The sequence below is a fragment of the Callorhinus ursinus genome, unplaced genomic scaffold, assembly GCF_003265705.2.
Source record: "Callorhinus ursinus isolate GAN/ISIS: 27379988/994484 unplaced genomic scaffold, GSC_fseal_2.0 scaffold19, whole genome shotgun sequence".
NCBI classification, from domain to species: Eukaryota; Metazoa; Chordata; class Mammalia; order Carnivora; family Otariidae; genus Callorhinus; species Callorhinus ursinus.
The window spans coordinates 6030651-6054225 of record NW_027397081.1 but is presented as its reverse complement, the minus strand read 5'-3'; the positions used below and the strand labels follow the sequence as shown (position 1 = coordinate 6054225).

Below are 23575 nucleotides of genomic sequence, written 5' to 3'. Positions count from 1 at the left end.
GCATTTCTGAATGGTATCTGCAAAGGTATAGAGACAAGAGAGAATATTTTATGGAAGTGAAATAAATTCGGTAAATCTAGCTTACGGGAAGCTATAGATGAGCGGAGTTGGGCTGGGGGGATGAGGCTTGAAGGGTGAGGGGTGGTCTGAGAGGCTCATCAGACCAAAGAAGAGTGTTGGATCAAGTTAAGATTTTGGTTAATACCTTGTAAGATGTTAAGAAGGGGACTTATGTGGTTGCATGCGCATGTTAGACAGATCTCGGTTGGTGGTATGAAGGATGGAGAGGAGCCCAGGAGAGAAATTACAGAAGTTTCATAGGCAGAATGAGTGCCTTGGAGACATGAGGTTGTGTGTGAAAGACCTTCAAGATGTGGCTTCAGCAGGGCTTGAGAGCAAATACAGTAAATGAGGTAGCTTTATGTCCCTTGAAATCACTGGTCCAGAGGACTTCTACCACCACAGCTCCCGTGACGCCACTGATGCTTTTATTCACTCTGCAAGCAAACGCCGTTCACATCAGAAACATAAAGTCACTTCTAGGAGTGCCTGAGAGTGGGTGCAGAGACTCTGGGCCTCCAAGCCACCTGAGTCCTACACCTGGCCAGTAAATCCACAAGGGCACACTCAGCCTTGCACACCATCAGGGGACATGCACTGCCCCCCCCCCCCCCCCCCCCCCGCCCGTGCACAGCACTCCCTCGCACTCTCTCATGCTCCTGCCATCCTCTAAGTCACATGCTCCACCCTCCTGCCACTCTCGGGAACTGAACCCTGCCCCAGCTGCCCACGTTCCACATCAGATTCGGGGCCTGGGGAGCTGCATGTGCTGCAGCCCCCGGGGCTCTGGAAAGAGTCTTCACAATCTGGCATGTTCTCTTGGCTCTGGCAAAATTGAATTACTTGCCAGTTCCCAAGCTCCCTGGCTCTTGCCCATCTCCAGGTTTTTGCTCATGCTGTTCCTCGCCTTCCATACCTGTTCAACCGACACCTTCCCCCGACTGCTTCCCTGATCACACCCCCACCCCCAAGTGCTCACCAGCACCTCTGCATGTTCAGGGCATTTAACTTAACATCTCCTTATTGTCTGCATCACCCCTTTGCTTGTATTTTGGCTCTTTATGTATCTAATTGTTCCTACTGCAAAAGCTCTCAGAGAACAGGGTCCCTATTTCAGTCCTATTTGTATCCTCCAAAGCACTCAGAACACCGCCTGGCAGGAAGGCAGCCTGGCAGTTTCAATAAGGCTGTAGGGGGAAAGAAGAATAAAAGTAAAAGGAGTATTCAAGTTCAGGTAGTATTCATTTAGAGCTGGTGTTTCAGAGTAATGTGAAACACAGTCCATGATATTAATTTCAATTTTTGTTTAAAATTTGAGCTAAACTGTCAACTATATCTGGATATCTTTAACATATAAAACTGTATGGCTTCCCAGATTTTGTTTGTTTGTTTGTTTGTTTGTTTGTTTTTTTGGGGGGTCGCTTTTCGCATTTTATTGGCTCAGGGGAGGGGCCTCCTTCATGTCACCGGGGATGCTCACAAGTTCTTCAGCCACTCCAAGCTTGGGCCCTGGGGGTCCTGGGGGTGGCTGGGCACATCAGGCATGTTCCCATCATCTCGGAGGGGCACTGGATAGTTGTAGGGCATGGCCTGGTTGATCATGGTGGCATATTTGGTGAAGGGGCTGGGGGTGGGCAGAATTAGAGCGAGGCTGCCGGTGGTGAAGGACGCGACCAGCACCGGCTCCTTGGCCCAGGCATCCTTGAGGAAGGTGGCGAGTCTCCCGGCCATCTTGGTTGCAGCCGGCTTCCCAGGTTTTATGCCCGACTCTGGGAAACCGTGAAGCAGGCAGGAGTTCGAATAAGGGAAAACTGTATCTTGCCACTTTTGACTGATCTGCCTTAAAGTTGTAGTTTATTGGTTTAATGCTCGATTCCCTTTGCTGTTTTCTTAGGCGAGGAGAGGACCTCATTTTGTACAGAGCAGTGAGTCATTACCGCCTATTAAATCTTGAGCTATAATTCAGGCAGAGTGCCCCTTGGCATAGGATTATGGATCTAAAAGATCAAAATCTATCTCCATTTGGGACCCATGTCTTGTAAATTTTTCACCTTCTACAGAAACTGAGAGAAGCAACAAAAACAGTAAAAGCATAATTATGCTCCAAGATGGTTTCATAGTGAATAAGTCATCTTTATAAAAATAAACATCCAGAAACCATCTTTGTAGGGTTTGCTTTTTGAAAATACCCTTGTAAATTGTTGAGTCTGGCCCTGACCTAATCTCTCTTGAAAATAAGAATGTATGAAAACAGGAAAATCTGTTTCCCACTTGCAAAAAGAGTCTGGACTGGTTAAGAAGGCATGCTCTGGATTTCAGGAGGCTGTGGCTGGCTCTGAGCTCATCCACTAACTGTGCACCTGGGGCTGTGTCTTCTGACTTCTCTTTGCCTCCATTTTGGGGTCTGTAAAATGACAGCATTCATAGTATCCCCTTCTCAAGAGCGATGTCTTTAAATGAGATAACGTGCACATGGCACGAGAACACTGACACATAGTAAGACCGCAACACATTTTTACTGTTTTTGTTATTATGTCTTTATGCTGCATTCAAATCCAAATCCACCATTGCGTGATTTCTTCTTGGCTACCTGAGGGATAAACATGTAAAACGTTGATCCTAAACAGTCATAGGAAAAGGTTTCTGAGATTTTTTTTCAACGCACTAACCAAGAAATGTCTTCCTGTAGGACGTTAGAAATACATCTAATATGTTCTCAAGTTATTATAACAGCAAATGTGCTGTTGATTTTCCTCCTGGTGAAAGTTAGGTACTTCTTCAAAGAAATGATTTCACATTCTTTCCACAGATATGACAGCCACTCAGGACCTCCTGTGTCTGTGAGGCGAACCATTACGGTGAGTAACTAGAAATGAGAGGTTATGCTAAGGAATTCAGAATTAGTGAAATCCCTGGTTGGCTGCCTAAGCAAAATAAGCTTCTCCTTGGCTCAGTTTTAAATTTACCTTAGAAGCTTAGATTTGTCCTTGAGAGTTCAAAGTTTCCCAACTGTTGTAGGTCTCCAGTTGGCTCTGCCAGGAAGGAGCAAGGCCACCGTGTGCCCCCCCACACCACCCATGGCATCTCGGATATTCTACCATGGGTCACTTCCCATACAGCCATAAAGCACTGGGCAGTGGAAGAGGCGAGAGGCACCCACTGGTACTCTTGCAAGCCAGTGTGGGTCTGGGCTCGACCTTTTCTCGACAAGATCGTCATTTGTGTTCAGAATGGAAGCCACTGATCCGTGGGATGCATTTGCCTGGTCATAGGGAGGGACTGACCCGAGTGCTCAGATTTAAATGTATCTGTGTTCACATGCTTACAAGATTGAGCAACTGGACGACGTTTTTCGTATCCTGCTTTTTCATGGTCTTAACTTTTGATCTTCACCTGCCTGTGTCTTACTGTGTGACTCATGTGTTTTGGAGATGAAAGAGAATGTTGGAAAGGACCTAAGAGTGCAGGGGGAGGGTCTTAGTACTAGAACCCCCCTCCCTTTGCAGAAAGCATAGTAGAATTCTGGTGAGGAGTACATATAAACAGAAGTTATTTCAGAAACAAAAGAGAGCCCCCTTTCTTCTTCTTTCTGAATAACACTGAGCCCTATCTCCTTTATATGTGTGAGCCCTAGCCATGACACCATAACCAACAACCTGCTATACTCTCTTGGAGAACCTGCTATCACCCGGCACTCGACAGAGATTATTCCATTTAATCCCTACGGGAAATCTATGAAGTATGCTGGTATTATCCCCATTTTAAAGATGAAGAAACTGAGGTTTAGAGAATCTGGAGGTCATATTCAAGGTTGCTGGTAAATGGTAGAGTCGAGATTAGAAAATCTGGGTTTCTGTAACTCCACAGCCAGAAGTCAGTAACGCCTTTAGCTCTGTCAGCCCCGAAGCCTTGTTTGCTTACAAGCCCCGCTGGCTTACTACGGGCAAGCTGTCCTTTCACCGAGCAGGGGCCTGAAGAGTCGTGCATCCAGCCCTGCTCCAGGATGCTTCCCTACTCTTGCTTTTTCTTGGAGAAGGACTCAGAGCTCACCTGCCCCTACCCATAGAGAGCTATGGGGTCGGAAGCATATGAGGAATGTACAAAGAAATGCAAATGCCTAGAAGTTATAAAACAGTAGAGCTAATTTGGAATCCTCAAGATTTGAGAACCCAGTCTGAGGATTAATAGATACCTTTCCTTGGCACTCTTGTTTGCTGCTTGCATTTAACCCTTTCACTACTCAGAAGCGCGTCCCTCTGCAAGGTGAGAGCTGGGAAAATAAATGAAATTCAAGGCAGTGATTGTTGACTCCAGTTAGAAGCTTTTAAAAAATTTGGAGAGAAACTGCCGAAAACACGGGTTTTGTATGACATGTAGATTTCCATCACTTATTCATGGAAACCTTATCCCCTTAACCTGCAAACAGATGGAAGCTGGCCATTGATGCTGAGGGGTTCTTGCCAAGATCTGAGGTAATAAACTTCTCATCACTTGGTTAGCAGCCTGGCAGGAAGGTGACAAAGGGGATTCGGGTATTTTATAGGAGATTGTGCTACATTATTAGATGACCTTCCACTCAAAAAGACAGCTGCCATATAAACATTTTCATCAGCTTCAAAGAAGCATAGGGTTTTCAAAAAACAGGATTTTTGGAGCTAGAGAGAAGGTTAGAGATTTGTAGCTCAGCATTTCTCCCAACCTCAGCACTACTGACATCTTGGGCTGGGTGATTCCCTGTTGCGGGGGCTGTCCTGTGTATCACAGGATGTTTGGCAGCATCCCTGGCCTCGACCTCCGAGATGCCAGTAGCTCTCCTCCACTCGACTGTGACAATCAGAAATATCTCCAGAAATTGCCAGTGTTCCTTGAGGTGCACATTGCCCCCAGTGAGTACTTCCTCCTCCTTACAAGTGAGGAAGTCGAGGTCAAAGTAGTCACCATTTCTGAGAATAAGACATATAGCCTTGACCACTTGATCTCTCCACATCTCTGAACAGATTTTGGCTGGGCCTAATGTGAGGTGACATATGAGCTCTGTATTCCCAGAAACACATCTCCAGTGCACTTACCACAGTAGGCCAGTGTGAGCTCCCTGAGGCGGGGACGGTGTCTGCTCACCTGCCTCTCCCCACTGCTTGGAACCACCTGAACGCTCAGAAATTGAAGGTAGGAATGAATGAGTGCTTTCAAGCTACAGGTGTACTGGTGGACTTGACCTTTGCAGGAAAGCAGACACAGAACAAATTCAGCAACACCTTGAAAAATTAATGTGTTGACTTTGCCAAGGTGTGTGATAACATCGGTGAGCTCAGGCTTCAACTCCGACAGCTGCCCTACAGGTCTGGCCGCCCTGGGAAGCTCTCAAATGGTCTAAGGTTACTCTGTGACAGAAGGTTTGTTTGTCTCGTCAGAATTGTAGACGAGAGCAGTAGAGTGAGCTGGACTGAGTAAAAGGCCTCATTTTGCTCAGCCTATTTTATGTACCATGTTTGAAAATAGAACTGAGATCTTAAGAGCCAGCATTTTGAGACTCTGGCTTCTAATTCTTTTCCAGTTCATTCAGTGGTAAGCCTCAGGATGAGTCCTCCAGGAAATCCTCTGTGACCATGGAAGAATAGGAATGGCTAACAAGTGGACTCACCAAGTGCTAGACACCGTGCTAAAGTGTTTCACAGCAATGAAGTCATTTAATCCTCACAGTGACCCTGTGGGGCCAGAGGAGGGGTTGTTCCTGCTCTCTTCAATACTATTACGTCTTCATTTTACCAAGAAAGAAATGAAGGTACAGAAAGGTCGCCTTGTCCAAAGTTACACCACTAGTAAGGGGCAGAACTAGGATTTGGATCGGTGTAGAACTCGTGTGTTTGACCATTATGCTTTCTTGCCTCAGACATGCTTTTCCAAGTCCTAATACTGTAAATACTTGCGTGTCTCAATTTTTGGAAGGATCTTTACTAAAATTCTCATATATGTAATTTTCTACCTTGGTATATATATAGCATCAGTCAGTCGATAGCTGCGTGGGCGTGGAAGGCCTGGAATGCTTAAAGTAAGGTTTTTGCCCACAGAGTTTGCCATCTAATTGAAAATCATGTCCATGAGTAGAATACCAGTAAAAAGCAACGTAATGGAAAGAACAGGGTTAGGGGTCAGATCATACGAGTGTGAGCAGCCAGGGCTACCATTTATTATTCCTATGATCTGAGTAAGACACTTACCCAGACTCCGTCCGTTTTCCATCGGCAGAATGGGAATGATAATCCCTACTTAATTTGCAAACTTGTTTTAATAATCCAGTGAGAGAGGATATTTTGAAAGTATACTGAAAATGGAATACATGAGTGATTTCGTTCAAAGATAAGCTGGTTGGTGTCAAGGGACTGGACAAAAATGTGGTGGAGAAGTTCAGCGGTGGACAAAGGGGTGGTGGCAGGATGGTGTTGGGATTCAGCTCAGTAAATCTTAGTGAGTCTCTTACTAGCTGATGCCATGCTGGGTGCTCAGGAGACAGAGGTGAAGACTAGGCTTTCTTAGCTATTTTAGAAGTGGGTCCGCTTCCAGGGTCCTGATCCTTTTGTTTTCAAACCCCTGGTTTCCTAGATCAGGGTGGGGACTGGAATGTGTGGTAGGCAGGAAGGGGAGAGGTCTGGTGGTAAAGTGAAAGTGGAAAAGAATGTCAACAACTTCAACAGGACATCACAGGTATAATAATAAGCACCATAACAGGTATAAGAACACTATGGAAACCAATTCTCTCCGGGGAGAAGGGCTCACAGTGATGGTGATCCATGAGCTGGACTCTGAGGGATGTGTTGCTATTTTCCGGGGCAAGAAGAAAGAGCAAAGATCAGGAGCAGAGGCGTGGAGGTCTAGAAGAAAGGCAGGGCATTCTAGAGAACTGGGTGTGGTGAGCTTGGAGCACAGGGCCCTGGAAGAGAGTTGGGGAGGAATGGCTGAAATTAAAGGTTGGAAGAGCATTGCAACATGAGTTTGCTGCATGGGGGCGTTTGAACCTCATCCTTGAGGCCAGGAATGGGAACTAGGCTTCGTCTTTTATGGCAACTTTATGGCATGGAACACTGTTTTGTGGAGGATTCTGAGTCCAAGACAGAGCCCCGACTGAGGATTGGTGTGTGCTCTGGGCCCTGGAGAGATTTACCTCCATTCTAGGTACCAGGAAACTTCCTCCCAGCAGCTCTCAGACCTGCGTTTGGCCTCAAAAGATGCTTCCAGCTAGGACGTAGTGTACTAATAGACTAATAAACTAATAAAACAGTGAAGAGAGGTGATTTCAGCCTGGGCTTTGGAATCCCAGAGATTGGGAAGGAATCCTTCCCTCCACCAGTGTGACCTGAAGCAAATGACCTGACCTCTTGAAACTTCATTTTTTCCCAAGTGAGGTTTTTCTCAAAGTGGGAATAATCATAGTACCAACCTCATAGCATGGTTAAAATAATGAAATAAGGTAACCTGTATAAAATCCTAAGACGCCTAGAATATTCAATGTGCCGTTACCACTGCTAATAATAATAATTAATAATAATAGTAACTACTCACATATAGCTCAAATAAAAGGGATCTATAGAGCAGTGATTGTATGCCTGGTACCTACCAGCCGTTACTTCTTTAACCATTTCATCACTGAACAAAATATCCTTGCAGAGTTAAAGTTGAGTGTAAATAAACTCTCCATATTTTCTCTTCGTCACATAATGTGTACCTGTGTGTATGAGAAGCATCCTTAATATGTTGGACAAGTAGCATTGGTCTTGGAGCAGAAGCTCCAGGCAGACATATAACCAAAGAGGGTGGTATTCAGGGTCTCTAGGGGGTAATAATCCTTCCCAGCTCCGAGAGGTTCATCTCTTCACCTGAGCCCTCAGTCTAAGTATTTTTCGTTTAAGTATAAATTCCCATTGTAAAAGCATATGATCCAGGAGGCCAAAAGGGATGTGCTCTGGTCTATATAGAGGAGAGCTGAAGTTCGTTTGGGTGTTAAAGTGGTTGAGAGACAATGCTATTCTCTTAATCAGATGCATCTGGTCTACATGAATGATTAGTTTCCAGTTTTATTACAATTGATTTTATCCATTTGGTATCTCACTGTAGTTATGTTTTGCCTCTATATTTGTTTACTTCTGAGTCTTATATTAGTGTGTTTAATTATATCCAATGACCTACAAAAGTTATCACAGGATTGTTTCTTTCTTATTCATAAATCTCTGCGTGTCTTCCATTCCATTCCTTGCCCATAGAACTGAAAACCATGAGTCCGTGAAATGTGGGCAGGGCTCCTACAAGAAATAAGTGACCTAGATCTTGAGAATGAAAACAGGCAGGAGTGAAAATCCTAGATTGAGAAGAATATAGAAATCAGGAGAACCTGGGGTTTGGAATTGGACAGACCTGGGGTGGAGAAGTAAAAAACGTTGGAGCTTTGGAAACATTAGAGATTTTGTCTTAGGCATTCAAGGGGAGGTGAAATGTAATGGCAAACATCAAAGGGAAAGAGAAAACTTGGAGGGGACGTGGGATCCAAGCAGCAAGCGCTGGGTAGCAGAGTGAGCTGACGGCAAAGACCGAATGGGAAGTGGCTGCTAGCATTTTTCATGAACAGGTGCAGAGCGAGTTAGAGCGGATCACGAGTGACAGAGCCAGTGTGACAGAGGAAATGCAAATGGAGTTTCTGCAAAAGAAAGTGAAGGTGTGGGAGTAGACAATCCCCCGAGGTCATGGAGACAAATTAAAGCTCGAAAGTAGGGCAGTGATGGATTTGGAGAAATCAAGATAAAGAGTTGCTGTACAGACAGGAAGACAACATTAGCTCTGTCTCATTCTCCTGAACCCTGTAAAACTAGCAATGGTATTTCAAAACAGCAACAACAACAACAAACATTTTTAAGGTCATACTTTTTAGCACCTTTGATTCAGAACTGTATCAGCTGCTTATGTTTGTCTGGGAGGTTCTACCATTCTGCATGAGCTCTATGGCTAGAAATACTTTTTGTTTTCCTCCAAATGCACCAAGTTCACAAATCTTAAGGTCCACTACAATCTTCAGCTAGCCAGCCCTTGATAGAGCAGGGACACGGTTAAGAAATCTAAAATTCCAGCCATTGGGGCCATGGAGACAACTCTCCTAATTCAAGAGAGGTCGATTTCTTTCCTGTATTCCAGGAAACTCCCTAAGACTTGTGTAGTGCTGTGTAAGTTTGTAGGAGTATTTGGTAGAAAGAAACTCGATATATTGCTTGAAGACTCATACTAAAAACAATTAGTGTAGGTATAGAGTAGTTTGTGATCACTTGCAAATGACAGAAATAATGAAACATTGTAAGTTGAGAGGTAAGTGTTAGAAAAATTGATTTGCCGTCCTTAGACTAAGAATTTTAGGTTGGGACATTTTTGTGGGGACACGTGAGTATACTGGCTAGAGAAGGTCCAGAAATAATACTGCATTTTCTGTTTCAAAATCAGCAGGCAAAAATACACAGCTCACCTCTGGAAAATCCACCAGTTGAGAGTGCATTTGTCCCCAGGCCAACAGGCATGAGGGAGGGAAGTGGCATGCCCCAGTGGGATGCCTCACTGCTGGAAAATGAGTTTTTCCAAGGTAAGTCTATGCATGAAACTGCCTTTGGGACCCCCTGCACTAAAGCAAATAATGATTACTGTGTGTATTAAAATGCTCAAAACATAGCAAACCCTGTACTTTATTTTTGAAATCCTTTTGTTTCCCTTATCTGAAGAGGAGGCTGTTACATGCTATTAACACAAAAATATTCAAGAATCTTATATTTAAATATAATCTAAGCAAATATGCTCAGACCAAGGCTGATAAATCTGTGGAATGATAATAATGTTTAATATTTAACCTCAGGTTAAAGGAAATGCATTTCTAAGAAATATGTCTGTAAAGTTTACTATTCTTAATAGACTTGTATTGTTCCCAGTCAGTACCTATCCGCACTGTGATGAAACCTAATTGTTGTTAAACAATTAACCTTGTACAACAGACAACAATAAAAACAGAAACATTCCAAAAGTAACCGCATGCACATGGATCTTATTCTTATAGAAGCACAGCTCACCTTTACTTAGGTTATTCTGTATCAAAATAAACCTGGCCATTGAAGCAGTGAACTCTGAAGTCATTCGCCAGCTTCACCCTGAGGAACTAAATTCCCTTTGCAAAGGCAATGACCTCCCCGGGGCGCTGTGTTGGGAGAGGTGGGGTGGTCAGTGAAAGAGGTCCGGCTGGGGGGCGGGGGGTGGTCAACCTTTCAGTTCTGTGGTTCCTGGCAGAGAACTTGCTCCAGAGAAAAGTAGCCCAGAGGAAAATCTCTGGCAAAACAAAGGTTTTGCTAATCCAGGAGAGCTACTGTTTATGACGTGAAAAAAAGTGATTTGGCTTTTCTGAAAATAAAGAGGAAACTCAGAACAGATTTTTTTTTTTAACCTCAAGAGTAAAAATAAAACAGCATTTTTGAATAATTTAAAATCTTCCTATGGGGATGTTAAGAGTGGTTACATTTGGGGAGGAATCCAGGTGATTTTACCTTTCTGTTATGCTTTCCTGTATTTTCCCTTATAACCGTATGTTGCTTTCATAGGCAGCAAAAGACTTTATTTAAGGGAAAAAAAAAAAAACTACAACTAGCTTGAAAGGAAGAACAGGAATCAAAGAGGTTTTATTATAATTTGTTTTAAAGATAGATTTTTTACTCATTACATAATTTTGACATAATTTTATTTTCTTTTTACCTCACCTTACAGTTTGGCATTGTTTGATTTTTGTGTGTGTGGATATATGGAATTATTTCAGAGATGGGAGATAAATAATTTTAACACTTCAGGATGAATCCCTGAAGAATTCCTTAGTTATAGACTTTTAATGCTCAAGATTCCTTCTTCTGGTGGCTGTGCAAACTTAAATAGCACCAGTTTACAAATACAATAGGGTTGGGAAAATCCAGAACAGACATCAAAAATCTCTTCAGCACCTGCCCCAACATAGTTGACATATCCATAAATACATCCCACCCACATTCACAAATACTGATATGCCTCTCTTTCCCTGTCACTGAAGTGTTAAGATCAAATATTTTAACGACAAATAATTTAAAAGAACCAAGGAGAGAGTGCACCATTTTATGTAACTCAGAAGGAAAGGTGTGGCTTTTCAGCAATTTAAATAATCCCATAACTTATTTCTCATACCAGATTTGATTGTCATGAACGAACATTGCATTTCTTCAATAAATATATAATCTACTTGTTTCGATTTATTGTAACATGAATATGGTAAAATACATTCACGACAGGATGGGCCTTTGGGAATCCTAAAACCTTAAAAGATTATGGTACTATTTAAATTCTGACAGGTTTTTCTTGAGGAAAAGAGGTCAAATAGGAGTAAGGAAACACGATACCAACCAACTGAAAATATCCTGTAACTTGTCTGAGGTCGCAAAGGCTGGGGTCCTAGTAAGCTTGATCTCTGGGTTTTGGGGCTGCCCCAGGTCCTCCGTGTTATAAGAAGGTCACTGAGCTCTGACTTGGACACCACCCTCCAACCTGGCCACTGAGAGAAAAGTGAACGTTGCTTAACAACAGCAAGTCCAAATCCTTGTAACGTCATGACTTACAGTGAAATCATCTTTATAGTTCATGAAAAGAATGAAATGTGAGCTTTTATACCACAGGCCATTGCATTATGTGGACTCAGGAGACAGACGGCCTGTCACCTTGACAACCTAATCTGTTCATGCCTAGTGTCCTCATTTATAAAACAAGAACAGTAATAGTACCAGTCTTACAAAGTTCTGTGAGGATTTAATGAGTTAATAAATTGTTTAGAACCGGGCCTGACACATAGAAAGTGTGATATTATAGGGGTGATAATGGGTCTTCATTTTTCCAGGAAAAACAACCTAGCATTAGCATATCATTTAACAATATTGTATAGAACTTTAAAGTTTCTGTATTGCTCAGATCCATCCAAATAAATGTTTATAAATTACATGCTTACGCTTTTGGTGGTAATGCTGTATTTTTAACAGTACACCTGAGAAATCACATGTTATTTACAGACTCTCATTTTTATTGCAATCCTCTGAAGTAAACATGGTGGGTAATATTTTAGCTACCTGGTGACACAAAAGATAAACTAAAAAAAAGCCAAACACACAATTAAAATTTTGTTGTTAGAAAAAAAAAATGTAGCTTTAGGTCCTTAAGGTATTATCGAAGGTTAATTTTGAAAAAGCATGAAAAAGAAACTTCCCCCACAACCTTGTAAAATTCAGAATATCTTAAAAACATAATCAAAATTAATGTCATCACATTTATCTAAAAATAAAACTATAGGGGCACCTGGGTGGCTCAGTTGGTTAGGCATCTAACTCTTGATTTTGGCTCAGGTATTGATCTCAGGGTCATGGGTTCAAGCCCCACAATGGGCTCCACACTGGTCATGAAGCCTACTTAAAAAATAAATAAATAAATAAAAATAAAATTTTAAACGATTTTATTTCTTAAAGAGGGACCTCAACAACTCAAATTATTATTAGACTATAAAATGTTATACAAAAAAGCTGACTCATATTCTCCTTTCAGTTTTAGATGATTTGGATAACAAACTGGCTCAGGAACAGTGTCCAAGCTCAGTGAATACCACAACACCTCTCAACTATGGATCGAGAACACAGTTCAGTCATTTCTACTCTAGGGGAAACACACATGGTAATATCACAGGACGGCACAAAAACCACTATAATGAAACTTCTAATATGTCTATCTATGACATCCTGAGGCCAGGAGCCCCTAGGGAAGGTTTTAAAACCTTTTCTCCTAGAACAAAAACAATTTATGATATGTACAGGACAAGGGAGCCCAGACTCTTAAAAGAAGATTATGTGCAAAAGAATACTTTTGGTAGTACTTCTCTGTGTTTCGACAGCAGGCAACGATTGGCTTCACCAGCTACAAGATATTTCACAGCACGAAGCTTACATTTTCCAACCATCACTCAGAACAAGAGTGGGTTTATACCACCAAGACACCAGCAGAGCCCAAAGAGAACTCCTTTATCATCCATCATATGGAATAGATCAGATTCTTCTGGAGATAGGCAGAGCCAGGAAGAGTTCCTGAGGGCCCCGTCACCCATGGAGATTGATACTGCCGACCAGTATACGTATCCCAGGTGTTTTCAGGAGAACAGGAGATATGGATTTTACCGTTCACAGAGTGTTTACCAAGGTGTTCATTTTAATGCCCCCATGGATAATGCAATGAGTCCTGACCCGTTTGAGAACTCAGAGAATATGCCATTCTACCCTCAAGAAAACCCATTTGCTAGATCTGTCTCTAGCAACACCTTTGGACGAAACAGGGAACAGAGATTTAGGCAAAGTCCTTTTTGGGACCAACAGGAAGAACATTCTTCCTGGTCTGACTTCCATCAAAGCAGGCATCCATTCCCTTCTTCTGACAGAGACTTTGAAATGATTTCCACGGAAGCAAATAGTGCATTAGCTGCACATGGCCATGGTGTTCTTTCTCAACGCTGGGGATCATTTTCTTCTAGTTACAGAACAAATATGTTCAGAGATCAAGAAGAGCCACATCCCTGGCAGTTTGATTCTCAGACATCCATGCTGGAGAGCATGGAGGTGTCACAAGGTAATGGGAGCCAGTCAACTCATTTCGACATGCCCAATGTTTGCCCTGTGACTGGTCCAAGCTATCACATCACATCTGGTAGGTCAGTATGTCAAGAGGGCAGTCCTCCTACAGAAGTCCACATCAACAAAGAACCTTACTCATTTGGAATTGCTCAGACTCTAGTATCCTCGTTTAAAACTTCCTTCCCCCAGATTCCTGATGACAGAGGGAATCCTCAGGGTCCCATCTTTCAGAATCCCACAGTCACTGTGCAGAAAATTAAGCCTGCCTCTCTTCCAATAAAAACCTATACACAAGTCACTGTGACCAAGAGGAATTCAGTTGATTCTCCACCTCTTATTGAAAGCCCACCCGATATCTCGGCCATAGATGTGAGTCATGAGAAAGACTTGAATGAATCTGTTTTGGAAGAAGATAAACAACTAAACAAGATGGACCAGACAAACATGACAAGTGAAGTACCCCAACCTGATTCACAGACTGTAATCTCTAACCCTTCCCCCGATTTTCGAAATCCCCTGTCCCAGGACTCAGCTAAGAGCAAAGGATTTGCTTTGAATGCATCTACCACAGTAAGTTCAAAAAGGTCACCCGGAGTCATTGCCAGGAAAGATATATCCAAAATTCATCTATCACACGGAGATAAATCCAATGAACTAAAAAAAGATAGGAATTTTACTGGGAATAGAAAAGTTGGCTCAGCAACTGCCCTTCCTTTCATTCAGGAAAGCAGAACAAAGTCTTTTCCCAGCCCAAATCCAGGTGGTCATCAGGAAGCAAGAGTAAGCCATGAAGATAGTTCAGGCATTATTAGAAATCACCACTGGAGCTCTGCACCTGATAATCAAAATGCACAGTCTCCAGAAAAGCCTGCTATTTTAGATGCCGAGGAAGAACAACATAGCACAACTCATTCTACGAACTGTAGCAGATCAGCTGCTGGTCACAAGATCCCAGGGGACTCTTTAGATCTGTCATCAGGTATACCACCTGATAACTCACCATCAAATAATTCTTCCCTTGAGGCTCTGGCGATTCCTTCTACAACAGCGTTCTCCAGGAAAGGTCCTTCAGGCAAAGATCCATCTTTGGGAGAAGCGGAGCAAAAAGACAATGATAGCAAACACCAAAATGATCAGTTTGCCCTAAGCTCCTCAGAAAACCCAAAGAGTCATGATAATTGTGTGCTTGTACATAATGAGGTGGTTGATGCTGTCATATGCCACTCCCGCCCTCCTTTCAAGGATGGAAAAGGAAAAGGAAAAATAAGACGATGCATTTCCTGTTTTGAAAAGTTAAGCAAAACGGAAAGCAGATCGGCACCTACAAGTGATAACAGTAACCTCAGGGAGATGAATCGAAGCAATTCCAAGCGTCCTGAGGTTCAAACTACTTATTGTATCTCACCAAGAAAATCAGCCAGTTTTCTCATCAATAACAGGAAGTCAGAAAGTAAGATAATGCCTTCTTCATTTAGGAATGAACCACTTCCATTCCAAATCAAAAATAAGGTGGAAGACCCAGGAGGGAAGTACACGTCAAACAAATTCAGTTCCAGTTCTTCGGAGTCAGAAAGCAGATGTTCCAAAGCAGTTTCAGTAGCACCTGAAGCCACAAAGAGGATGACAAATATGAAAAACATTGGATCTGCTTCTGTTAGAAAAGGACCACCTCCGTTCCTCACCAGGAGGGCTGTGTCATGTCCTTCAGGGGCACCAGATGCCTCAAATGGGAGAGATGAAAGGGAAGAATGCTTGGTCTCAAACACAGATGCTTCTGCTCTAACACTAAGACCTTGGGAGACAATCATTAGCCCTCCGGAAAATAACTCACCTGTTAGCCATTGTTCTTTACCCAAAGGACACCCCCAAAGGGAAGACTTTCGAGAACACACTGAAAAGGATTGTAAAGTTGCTGCCTCCAGGACAGGTCTGTTCTCAAATGAACACCCTTTACCTTTTTCCTCAGACATGTCAAGAAAAGAAAGTGGGAAAACATTACATAAATTTAAGACTACTAGTATGTTTTCGGTTTCTGGTGATGAAGATAATGTGAAATGTCTTGAGGTGGTTTCAATATATTACACTCTGCCGAGGAAATACAGCAAAAAATTCTGTAACATTCTCGAAAAGTATACACAGCAAATCGATTCACTTACAGAGTCAACTAAAGTGGAGACCGAAGCATTTCCTAATGCTTTTGAAAAGAACAAACTAAATTATTCTACGCAGGAGCAGTCAGGAACACCTCCCTCCGAAGGTCAAAAGATGCTGGTCAGCTCTGCTCAGGAGAAGAGCTATTGTGTTTCTCACACCACTGAAGATACGACTGCTTCACCAGACCGGAGACCCTCAGAGCCCACATTACAGGAAATGGCTTCTACTGCAGCAGATGTTTCTCTTCGTAAAGGAGAATCGAAAACTGGAGCGATTTCCCCAGATAACTTCACTAAAACACCTCTAGGCAATGCACAGAGCAGAAAGGAGAGAGGGAAAAAATGGCAGAATGAAACCCTGCATGTTTTATCAATGCTTCAGGGGAAAAAAGTTACAGAAGAGAAATCAGAAAACTGTCAGCAGCCCGTTAAATTGGGTAATGGTGGTCCTTCTAATCTTCCAGCCCGTTCAGAAGAGAATGTTGGAAATTCCCAAACCGTAAGAAGTTCTGAGGAGTGTGCAGGTGACACTGTGGTCATTACAGCTCCTGGAACTGCAGAATGCCTTCAGAAAGATATCACAGGCAAAGCTGTGGTTGGTAGCTCCAATGGATTGCAGCCGTGGCAGGTCAGAGGGGAAATTGGAACAGATTTCCAAAAAGAGACTATTAAAGCACTTTCTGACTTGGAAAGCCAGGTCTTTGCTCTTCCTCCAGCTTTGCATGATCTACACCTTGACGAAGGGACTTGTTCAGGAGAGCCAGATTTAGACAGTTTGCAGTCTGAACCCAGAGAACTACCGCAAAGGAGTCAGGAGGTAAGTATGACAGAGAACAGTAAAGCTGAAGACGAAATGCAAAAGTTGGCATGGGATCAACCTTCACTTCCTGAAGGAAGCAATAAAAATAAAACCAGCGTGGATGACCCAGAAAAAGGAAAAAACAGATCTTTAGTTAAACACAGATTGGCAGCCATGTCCAAAGCCAGCAGAAAATTCTCAGCTAAAGATTTAAGCCCCAGAAGACATGTAGCTACTATCTTCCCCCAAAGTGGGAACAGCTGTGGCTTTGGCAGCCTATCTCTTGGCACACCAGAGCGCGACCCTCTGTCCCCTGAGCCTACTCCAAAGTCCAGAGAATCCAGAAATGAGCGCAGGTTGAGTAGCGATGTCATGGAGGCAGAGAAATCCGAGAACTCTTTCCAGGTTCCTGTAATATCCAACAGAGAAGCTTCTACACAGTTAAGCAATCAGAAGTCTAACGGCATTTCACAACTACGTCAGAGTGAGTCTAAAAATATCTCAGCATCATCACCAAAGTATGAGAAGTCTAAAGATGTAGCAGCAGCTCAGACCTTGGAAAGAGAGTCAGGAGCCTTGGCCCAACCCACATTCGCCAGCCGCGGGGAAGCGGACTTCTCTGACCATCAGAGAAGACTGAACCCTCCTTTTCCACTGGAGCCTGCAGAGAAATCCAGAGGAAGCATCCCGTTGGCCACTTACCGGCAGCAACGAAGTGCTTCCTCTCTGGAGTGGGAACCTGAACCACATCCCTATCGTTCAAACAGTTTAAAAAGCATCAGTGTGCACAGTGATCTGGTACGCAAAAGTCATCCTCCAAAAGTCAGGGAGCGCCATTTTTCTGAGAACACGTCTGTTGTCAATGCCCTGAGTCAGCTGACCCTAGGGAATGAATTCTCTAGCGACAGCAGGTACAGTCGAAGATTCAGATCCTTTTCTGAGCTTTCCTCCTGTAATGCAAATGATAATCGGGCTTTGTGCAGTGGCAGGACAAAAATGGGCCCCAGGTCGGCAACATCTATATCCAGACCCATTGACTATGGAATTTTTGGGAAAGAACAACAGTTGGCTTTCTTGGAGAATGTAAAGAGGTCACTCACGCAAGGAAGATTATGGAAGCCAAGTTTTCTCAAGAACCCTGGTTTCCTGAAAGATGATGTAATTAATGCTCCTAATCCAACAGAGCTATCCAGCTCAAATTCTCCTCACAGCCAGATGCCAGAAGATGCCTTATCTCCAAGCGCACCACTTAATATCTATGAAGAGAATCCAGTGGACTCAGACTGTGACACAGACACAACCACGGATGATGAATACTATCTAGATGAAAATGACAAAGAGTCAGAACTGTGAGCCTTCCTCAATAAAATGCATAACCTTTTCCACCAAAAGCTTGTACTGGAAATGAAGTGTAAATATGTATGCCCTTGAGAAGGACAGTATAAAACAGATCTGGTCTGAGCAGCACCTACTCTGAAACAACCCAAATTCTCTTCCCTCCCTTCCCTACAACATATATATATATATATATATATATATACTTCGTAAATTCTAGAGCAAATTATTTTTTATTTGGGGGGATTCTCTGCTGTCTTCTCTCTCTGCATGTATTCTTGGCCTTTCTCCCCTCCTGTGCCCTCACTGTCCAACTTTGGCTTTCTGCTTTACTTTACTTTCTCCTTAACTTTTTTTACACCTTTCATTATGATTCACAACCCTAATACCCCAGGCACATAAGAAGTAATAACTTCCATAAGTTAGTTAGAAAATTCTGTACTGCCCCTTCCAATCCACACCTTATATTCATGACATTAAATAAAGCGTAGGGATGATGACAATGGAGTAAATGTTACCATCCTGTTTGACCTAGCATTTAGGAGGTTTAGGGTTGTTTTTTTTTTTTTTTTTTTTCCTTTCAAACAAAGATAAGGGAATTTTCATAAAGGCATCCTATTAGATGGAAGCAGATGTTTGATGTATTTATTGAGGTTAGAGATGAGGAGCTGAATCCCTATTAAGCCAAAAATATTAGTACTTCTAAGACTACATTTGAAGACATTTGTAGGGACTGGCTGACTTATTAAGGGCTGAATTTTAATCAAGTCAAGGACTCAGGCCAGGTAGCATGATGGTACAGAAGGTGGGTTGGCCACAGAATGGGCCTACTTAGGAAGGGAGCATGACTGGGGATGCAGGTAAGTGGACATCCTTCGTGGGATGGACATCCTCACTGCAGCTCTCTCCCCAACTGGTTTTCCCATTTCTGCAGGACTACCCATTTCTGGATTTTCTTTATTTGCAGGATAGAATGCTTTATTTCATGTGCATGTTTTAGTCACGAATATCAAGCTATGATAGCCTTGGCAACGCCCCCTAAAATGCTGCTGAGTCAGATCAGACACACCGGGTTTCACTGGCTTCTTTGCAGGATCATTTACCAAACCCACGGGAAATTATAAGGCAGAACATCTAAGGGCTTGTCACTGTGATTTCTTCAATAATGTATCTGGACTAAATACTCTTCATATCCACTGATAACTTGGTTTTCTAAGTCTTTGGTTGCCAAGCCAACCTTCTGGAACTTTCCCTCCAACACCAATAGATGGCAGTAAAGATAATTCACTAGAACTACAGAAAGCCTGCCATCTAGGACCTTACTGCTGTGAGGGTCCACATGAGTGGATTTCATTCCCTTCCTTCGTATTTGCTTCCTGACCCAATTCTCTTTTCCATCTTTCTCACCTAGTCTGTTTCGTCCATATAAATTAAGGATAATGATAGTGTTGGTGAAGCATACAGAGATCTGGAACTGATAGAAATGCAAGAAAGAACTATATTATTATTATCATCCTCCTAACCATTGCTTTGCCTGGAAGCAAAATACCAGGGCATCTTCACATCATTCCCATGAAACTCAAAACTAATAAACATGTGGTAACTAACATGAAAGTTATTCCTTAAATCTGTAAATTGTTTTTAAGTCCAGGCTCTGACCAATATCAAGCCCAAAGAGACTGATAATAGAATTTTAAATCAACTGTTCTGGATATTTCAATTTAAATGGTAAAGAATAAATAACATTTTATTCTTTTTTTTATTTCTGTTTGTAAATTCTACCTTTCCCCTTCCCCTTCTATTTATCTGATTATTTAAGTACAAGTTTCATAAACCATGACTTATGTTTTCCATCTAATTTTAAGATATTCAGAGTTCATATTTTAATGTTAAGCTTCTCAATTTTTGAAAAATGGTCAACTTGCAAGTTCTATTTCAGTAAATACTCTGAGTTTACATGTATGTTAGAAAAGGTGAAATGAAGTTAGCTTATTTTTCACTGAGTTTAGGCTATATCAACAGTTAGTTAAATTAAGGTGAGGATAAACAATTACTCTGAGGCCCTCCTTCTCTGCACTGGAAGCTCCTATTTGAATTCAAAGGTAATTGATGGCTGATTCTCACCTGCACTGTTTGTAATGTTTGCTTGTTGGTCTGGCTCAAGAATCAAAGAAACAGAAAATTCATAAAAATAGCACCTTCTGGGGGTACCCGGGTGGCTCAGTCAGTTGAGCGTCTGACTCTCAATTTCAACTCAGGTCATGATTTCAGGGTCATGAGATCGAGCCCCGAGTCAGGCTCTGCACTTAGGGGAGGGTCTGCTTGAGGATTCTCTCTCTCCCTCAGCCCCTCCCCTTGCTCTCTCTCTCTCTCTCTCAAATGAATAAGTAAATCTTAAAAAAAAAAAACAAAAAACCATCACCTTCTATAGTTTTATACTTTTATAAAATACTTCGTTAAAGAAGTACAGCAAATTTCTACGTATTTTAACATACAAACTGCTGCTTTTTAAGACTCATTTTTGGTACAGCTATACTAACTTATAATAGTCATTTTTATACCCCTCACTTGTGTTCTAAAGGATATAATCATTATTAAAATAAATAGTCACATAAATGGAGTAAATCATGACGGAATCCATTCTAATAAGTACGTTGAAGTTATTAACTTGTTTAGATAATAGACTTCAGTATCACACTGTACAGTTTATTTAAAATAGAGCGTGGGCGCCTTGGTGGCTCAGTCGGTTAGGCGACCGACTTTTAATCTCAGCTCAGGTCATGATCTCAGGGTAGAGAGTCCTAAGCCCCACGTTGGGCTCCACACTTTTTTAAAGTGGAGTCTACTTTAAAAAGGAGGAGGTGCTTAATGAGATTATTTTCATTTTTAGAGACCTCCTTCTAAATAATTTACCCCCTTACATTTGTAAATAGATGGATGTTAATAAAACTTCCAGCTGCTACTAACAAGGTTTTGACTGATGAAAAGTGAATAAAAACAATTTTGTGTAGAAGGTAAATGTATGTCTGTACTAGAAATAATGAAAGAAAGTCCACTTAGGTTATGGTGAAGACGGGAATAAAATTGAAAAACTCCCACCTCCATAAAAGCACTATACTCTGTGGGATGCCAGGAGGTTAAAGAGGCCTTATCGGTAAGAATTTATTGTTAACAGTGGTGAAAACACTTTAGAATATCCTATTGCAATGTACAGCATAAATATGTAAATATCTCACGTTCCCAGCAAGTCTGTGAATGTGTTACTACTTAGGGGCTCTTTGTGACTGGCACACCTGTGTTCTGGAACAAGTAAGCCTAAGGCACTTTTGTTAAAATATTGTCAAATAATCCTTTGATGAACTTGTTCTCAATCCTGTCCTCTAGATATGAAAAGTGTTACAAGACAAGGTGCAAATTTAAAACAATGCCTGTGTTGAAATAAATGATTTAAATAGATGCCCCGTTTGACCTGGTTTTTATTCCCATCCTCAAATGATTATTTTTAAGGGGAAAAGTTTCAGGAAAAATTCTAAAAAGGTGGTGGGGGAAAGGGGGGCCAAAAGCATTCCTACAAATTTCTCTGGTTGTTATTGAATGAGATCAGCCATATTTAGTTTCAAAAAAACACAGTGACTTGCTTCTCTCTTCTTTCATTTGTACCCAAAAGCAATCAACTGATACATGAAGATCAGTCTATCTGGTTGCAACACAGAGGAGGAATGAAGAAGGTCTGGCATTTCTCTGTGTAGAGGAAGAAGGAGCTACATGGAGTTGGGTTAGCCATTGCCCAGTAACACCGATGAAAGATAAACCATTCTTTCCAGTTGAAATATAAGACATGCAATATTAATTAATTGATTCATACCAATCTTATATCTTTTCTAGGAAAGCAACCCAAAGGCTGTGTCTCTACCAAGGACAGGGGACTGTTGTCATATTGAATATGTGCAGTATTTTATCATAATTTAAAATACATTGGATCAGCCAGGGTTTTTAGTTGTAGACTAAATATAATCCTCTTTAGGTCGCTCAGGTAAAAAACACTTATTAAAGCGTGTACAGTTTGCTCACAAATGCATTGACAGGGCTGACAAAATAGATACTAAGTTGAAATTCCAGCGCCAGTTTCTCAAACAATGCCAGAAAATTGGACTTATCAGGGGACCCATTGTCTCTGTTACGACCAGGAAGGTAGGGATTCAGAACCAATATGCCGAATCACCGTATTCATTTGCCCCAGAAATCACTCCAATGGAAATAAGAGCACTAGTATATATAGACTTACAGGTAAGAATTTTTATTGCTACCATGTTTGTTGTGGCAAAAACAAAACAAAGTGAGCGCTGACTGGATATATGATGGAACATCCACATATGTGATATTATGCAACCATTAAAAAGAATAAAGTAGAACTATGTAAGTTGACTTAGGAGAATTTGCATGAAGTACTATTGAGTGAGGAAAGCAAAATCTTTTTTTATAAAGCATTACTCAAACAAACAAACAAACCCTGCATATGCATGTGTACATCTAGAGGGACACATTCAAGGCTACTATGTGAGTTGCTACTTGTGGCTAGGTGGGGGTTGGTTGGTATGTTCAACAGAGGAGGGAGAGAGAAGCATACTTATATTGGGAGAAGCAATCTGCCATGGGTCTCGAACATCTTTGCTGGGCTTGCCAAGAATGTAAGTCCTTGACCGCTCTTTACACATGCCATTTCTTTCTCTTTTTTTAATTAAAGATTTTATTAAGTAATCTCTACACCCAACATGGGGCTTGAATTTACAACCCCGAGATCAAGAGTCCCACGCTCCACTGACTGAGCCAGCCAGGGGCCCCACACATGACATTTCTTAGGCCTGTATTTACAGCAAGCAACCTTGAAGGAGGAGATAATATCTCCCCACTGGCCAAGAGCAGGATTAATTCCCCTTGCTGTGAAATCAGTAATCCCCTGAATTCGGTGTGTTTGTCTTATAATGCAACCCACTTCACACATCCATGAAGGTCTTTTGCATTGTCCCCACCAGACTTGGGGGCTATATATGTCTGCTGGGATCGCTAATACAAACTACTACAGACTGGGGGGCTTAAACAACAGAGTTTATTCTCTCACAGTTCTGGAAGCTAGAAGTCCCAGATCAAGATGTCGACAGGCCTCTCCCTTGGATTGCAGATGAGTGCCTTCTCATTGTGCCATCCATTGGTCTTCATTCTGTGCCCAAGCATTCCTGGTGTCTCTCTGTGTGCGCTAATTTCCTCTTCTTGTAAGGACACCAGTTAGATTGGATCGAGGCTCATCCTAACAGTCTACTTTCACTTAATCATCTCTTTAAAGGCCCTATCTCCAAATACACATTCTGAGGTCATGGAGCTTAGTGCTTCAACGTATGAATTTCGAAGAAACACAATTCTGCCCATAACAGGGCACATAGGGATCGAACACAAACCAACGTGAAACTCTGACAATGAATAACAAAGTCCTTTGTCTCTGATCCAGGAGTTTTGTGTCTTTCGACAGCATCCATGAAACA

General features: G+C 42.0%; 1 protein-coding gene and 1 pseudogene across 6 annotated transcripts in view; one reads left to right on the top strand and one right to left on the bottom strand.

The window, feature by feature from the left end:
• The window catches only part of EXPH5 (exophilin 5), a 71574-nt gene extending 50101 nt beyond the window's left edge, over positions 1 to 21473 (top strand). For 3 of the 6 annotated variants that reach the window (XM_073903684.1, XM_073903686.1, XM_025894040.2), the window contains 3 exons: positions 2870 to 2918; positions 9538 to 9673; positions 12679 to 21473. In XM_073903684.1, coding sequence (XP_073759785.1) covers positions 2870 to 2918; positions 9538 to 9673; positions 12679 to 18056 — 5563 coding nt within the window. In that variant the 3' untranslated portion in view covers positions 18057 to 21473. The remainder of the gene's footprint in view (positions 1 to 2869; positions 2919 to 9537; positions 9674 to 12678) is intronic. The other 3 variants (XM_073903685.1, XM_073903687.1, XM_025894042.2) reach the window with 2 other exon arrangements.
• Positions 1537 to 1998, bottom strand: LOC112840619 (NADH dehydrogenase [ubiquinone] 1 alpha subcomplex subunit 3 pseudogene; annotated as a pseudogene).
• Positions 21474 to 23575: the final 2102 nt, after the last annotated feature.